At 41.4% G+C, this 4,922-nt stretch overlaps 1 protein-coding gene across 1 annotated transcript in view; it reads right to left on the reverse strand.

Moving 5' to 3' along the window:
• LOC119410180 (eukaryotic translation initiation factor 3 subunit H) overlaps positions 1–4,922 on the reverse strand; it is a gene marked incomplete in the record, with an annotated part of 130,877 nt that overhangs the window by 74,516 nt on the left and 51,439 nt on the right. Inside the window, 1 exon segment of the mRNA XM_037677092.1 lies at positions 350–517. Coding sequence (XP_037533020.1) covers positions 350–517 — 168 coding nt within the window.

The following is a 4,922-nucleotide window of genomic DNA, read 5'->3' on the forward strand; positions in this document are numbered from 1 at the left end:
TTTTTTTTTTTTTTTTTTTTTTTTTTTTTTTTTTTTCTGACAGATTAGCATTACTTTGGTGAGCTGGAGACTCTACCTCAACTGGTGCTGACCCTCTCCCCTGAAACCATTTTTCCCCTCCAAAATTAGACTTTACTTTCCTTTGGCATTCCACTTAATTACACTGATCTTTCTGGAACACCTAATTCTAATTTATTTGCCAGTTTTGCTCTTTTCTTTTCATGTCCAATTCTCTGCAAATTGCTGCTCTTGCTATAAGTCTATGATTGCATATTTTTATTTTAAAAGAAGCCAGTTTAACTGATTTTGAAATGGATTTGAATTGCATAACCTGTGTGGGACTACTCACCATAAATGAGAACGACTGACTCTTCGATGGCGTGTTGGTAGCTGAACTGGGAGTCTAGCAGAGCTCTGCTGACAAAGGAGCCATAGAAGGTGGACTGGTACCAGCCCACATGCAGATGGTCAATGTTGACGTGACGCAGGGAACGCATCATCTCCATCTGGTACTGGACTAGAGGCAGAGAGGGAGACATAAAATTGAGTGTGAGGTTGAGAAACTCGGAGAAATGGGACAAAGAGGAGGGGAACATATTCAAAATTAACTTCAGTGAAATTACCACTTCTCTGTGAATCTGTAAATATTTGGTGGCCATCTGGAAGTGGACACGGTGCACAAACAGAGGGGGAGAGGAAGTGAAATTGACAAATATGGTGAAAGAGAATGAGCAACAATGATGTGAAGGACAAATGCTTTGGAACTGGGAAAAACAAAAGGCTTCATCTGCTGCTGTCAAGTGGCTGTGGCAGTGATTTTGAAAACAAACATCAACTAGGGTCACAAGTTTGCCTCTCATTCTGTATGTCAGTAAATAAATCCAGGTAGGGTGGAAACAGCTGGATAGATACACAGGCATGTTTCAGCTCCCGGTGAGACGGCTAGACACATTACAGAGAGCCATTTCATTACGGCAGACACCTCTAAGGATGTGCAGCTCCAAATACAAACACCCTGCCTCATCGGCTTTAAGCAACAACCAAAGCAAGCGAGCAAAACAGTACCTAAGCAGGCTTGCTGGAGGAGGCTGATAAATCAGGTTGTGATTGGGCAGCTGTGGCCCCTAACACCCCGTCTGTAGAGCACAACCCTGTCCTGCTGGGGATGTTAACAAGAACAAAGTGGAGGGGTGAAAAACAGGAAGGGTGAGAAGCTGGTGGTAACAGAGAGCAAAAACATCCGTCTTTTTGGCTTTGAACACCAGGAAGGGAAGAGAAGGAAATGATAAACAGAAATGAGCGTGTAAAAATGTAATCCATTTAAAGGTGAAATGTCTTTATTGGCATTATTTTAAATGGACTAAATGTCACCTTGCTGAGCCTGGTATGTAAAGCACTTCATTAAAAATTGATAAGCACTTCACATTTCACTCTACAGAAACCATAGCCTGCTTTTAAAATGACTCACAGCTCAGTTTTTGAAATGAAAATGACTGTAGTGATACACACAAACCCTTCTGACTGATTTACATTAACTAAACTTTCTAAACACATTTAAACTCTTCTTACTCACCAAGACACAAAAGACACAAGCGGTACGCCAATGTCCCCAAAAACCGAGGGATTTGAATGGTGAATGTTTGTAGTTTCTGAGATGAGTGTTTTTCTGGACTGAAATTGAACAGTGAATGTACGGTAAGTAAACCTAAATGGTTTTGGTGCGAGATATTCAAGTGGGTAAGTACGATGGAGCTTTAGAGCCACGCTAAGAAAAAAAATTAAAAGCCATAAAATTACGAGAATAAAGTCGTATGAGACTTTTTTTTTTTTTACAGCTCTCGTTTATTTATTTTTCCCCCACGAGTCAGATCCACAACACGACCTGTCAATCAGTCCAGTAGGTGTGTCAGCAAATGACCACTCCGAAGCTAAATGAGTTGTAATATTATCCAAACTCTGACACAATAAACAGGTTTACCGCATTTTAACTGTGGTAAAATGAAGAATGTTGCGCATCTTGTTAAGTTATACTTTACTGCTTTTACAAATAAAGAGATATTTAATCTGTAGCACATCAGCATCAGATTATTATCAGTATTAGGCCTTTGAACCTGCTTACAGGAAGATGGTACGCCATTTATGGCCATTTAGCTTTAGATTGGTCATTTGCCGACACGCCTACTGGATTGATTGACAGGTCGCGTTGTGGATCAAACTTGTGGAAATAAATAAATGAATAAACGAGAGATGTAAAAAAAAAAGAAGTCTCATACGACTTTATTCTTGTAATATTAAGACTTTATTTGACTTTATTCTCGTAATGCTACGACTTTATTCTTGTAATTTTATGCCTTTGAATTTTTTTTCTTAGCATGGCCCTAAAGCTCAATTGAAGGTAAAAGCTACACTGTGAAGAACAGAGGGAGGATTTTATTTTATTAATTGATTTTTTTGCTGTTTTTTTTTTTTGCTTGTCTGAGGCAGCACAGACTGACAGATCCTAACACAATTTTATCCACCACTAGGTGCAATGGCGGAGCCAGGGGGTGGCTAATGGTGGCCTTGACACCCATAGATTAACCTTCGGCCACCACAAGGGCCACCTCAGGGATAGGGGCCTTTTTTTATATACCTAGATGCAGTTACACACTAAAATGGAAGTCGGCACGTTACTTATTTTTCCAGTTATCCAGCTCAAATAGTTTACATATATGCCTATATAGCGGCAGCCATCTTGGATTTTAACGTGGCAACCCAATATTTGAAAAAAAAAAAAACTTTCTTATGCCTAGATGCAGCCACACACCAAAAGAGAAGTCCGTATCTCAATTATTTTTCAAGGTATCATGCTCACAACAAACACAGATGGAGGGTTTTTACAATTCCTCCTCTTCCTTCCACGACGGGGGACAAAAAAATAAAATCTGCACTCCTCTCTAGCTGGAAGCCCGGTGCTGTGGAGCTTCTCCCCGACAGCAACACCACTCTGAAATTCAACAACATCAGTAGAGGACAAACAACACACACAGACCCTTTTCATGACCTGCCTGGCAGAGACAGACCAAACTAAACAATCTGTCCTTTTAATCTAAGCCTTTATTTAGTGATTGACATGGTCTAGTAGACAAAAGTAAGCACATCTAATGAACAGGGGAGGCAAAGGATGAGAAGCCTGGAGAGAGATTGAGGAGGACAGGGTTTACAAAGGGGAAAAGAGAGACTGTATTTCTAGAGCAAACCTCACAAGGAGGTGCTGCTAGGGGGGGTTTATGATATTGAAGCTGTTCTCTTGGGCATTATTTTGTAAATTAATCTAAATTTTGAGCAAACTGTCTACTTTTGTAGTGGGTTTTCAATAGCAAGGTGCCTAAAACCAATTAAAATATTGTTCTTTTCCAGCTTCAGTTATATATTTGCCTAACAGTGGTTCATTCCTTGAGTTGGGTGGCTTTTTAATGCTCAAATGATTCATAGGTCAGTGTTAAATGATTTAAGAAATGACACATTCTACTAAAAACGGACAGGTGGAGATTGAAAATGAGAAATACTGCAAAAGTTACAACAAAAACAAACAAAAAAAACACTTGGCAAGTCTGAAAAACTAGAGTTAAGGTACACTTGTTGGATTAAAACAAATTCTAGTTCCCTGGAAACGCAACATAAAAAATAAAAGTGACTTTAGACTTTTGCACGCCACATAAACCTCCTCTTTCTAAACAACAGCTAGTGGGGTGCAACAATGGTAAAAGATTAAAGTCAGTGGTACTGATTCTGTCAATGAGACTTGAAACATGAAGTCGGAGAGGAAGACAACAAGAAACAGAACACGTGGAAACGTGTTGGTGACAGACACAAGGAGTCTGCTGAGGAGGGGTCCTGACCATGAGCAGTCTAGCAGCACACTCAAACAGAATTTAATGGAGAAGGAAGACAGCCTGCCACCAAGCAGCTCCATTTGTCTCGGCACTTCTTCTCTCAGTAGGAGTTCTTACCTCTCGGGCACCACTGATGCGTACATCTGCCCCCACATCCCATCATTAGCAAGGAAATTGCGCACAAACTCTTTTAGACAGAATCTGAAGGCTGAAAGATTGACGGCAGGAGCAGGAAAACCACAAGATGTCTGTGCTTCCTTTTTCATTCAACAACTGTCAACTCAATTTTCAATATTAGCACTAATACTAGACGACTTTACAAGGGATGGGCAGTGATTTTTGATTATTTGAAGTGCCATTAAAAGGTAGACAGTTGAAGAGCTAATGCAACCTTTGCCATTATGAGCAGCCAAGTGTTTTTTGTTGTTTGTTGCCCACTAGCATCTGCCAGGAACACGCTGCTAACAGAACTGCGAGGTAACAATCATACATACTAGAGCTGTCATTTCTAACCCGAGCCCGAAGCCTGGCCCCACCCGACCCAAATTAGGGGTGGGCCGGGCCATAATAATGTGCTGGATGGGCGGGCCGGGTCGTTGTCGGGCTTTTGACTGCGTCAGATGAGCAGTCGCGTTCCAATTATATGAAAACATGGCTTGCCATAAATCCAATTATGTGAAAATATGGCCTGCCATACTTTCACCAGTCGCACGCTGCCATTTCACCGCAAGCTGACCGGCTTTGAAAGAAGTAAAATAAAGTTCCGTTAAGCTCCAGATGGGACTATACTGCCAGGCAGCGATCCATCGCCCAAATGGATGTTCATTCAGCCGCTGCACTCAGTGGACGCGCGCGTCCGATGACCCAAACAGGTGAGATCCCAAAGCAGACATGTCAGGGCAGGGTCCGTGTCTGAATAATGCAGAATACAGGCAGAAACAGGGTTTTAATGCTCTTTGACGGCTATGAAAGAACAAACACCACCTCAGCTCTGATCTTCTGTCCCTATTATTCAGCTGTGCGTCCTTGAGCGTTAATAACTCATTT

The sequence above is a fragment of the Nematolebias whitei genome, chromosome 5, assembly GCF_014905685.2.
Source record: "Nematolebias whitei isolate Nwh7 chromosome 5, NemWhi1, whole genome shotgun sequence".
Taxonomy (NCBI): domain Eukaryota; kingdom Metazoa; phylum Chordata; class Actinopteri; order Cyprinodontiformes; family Rivulidae; genus Nematolebias; species Nematolebias whitei.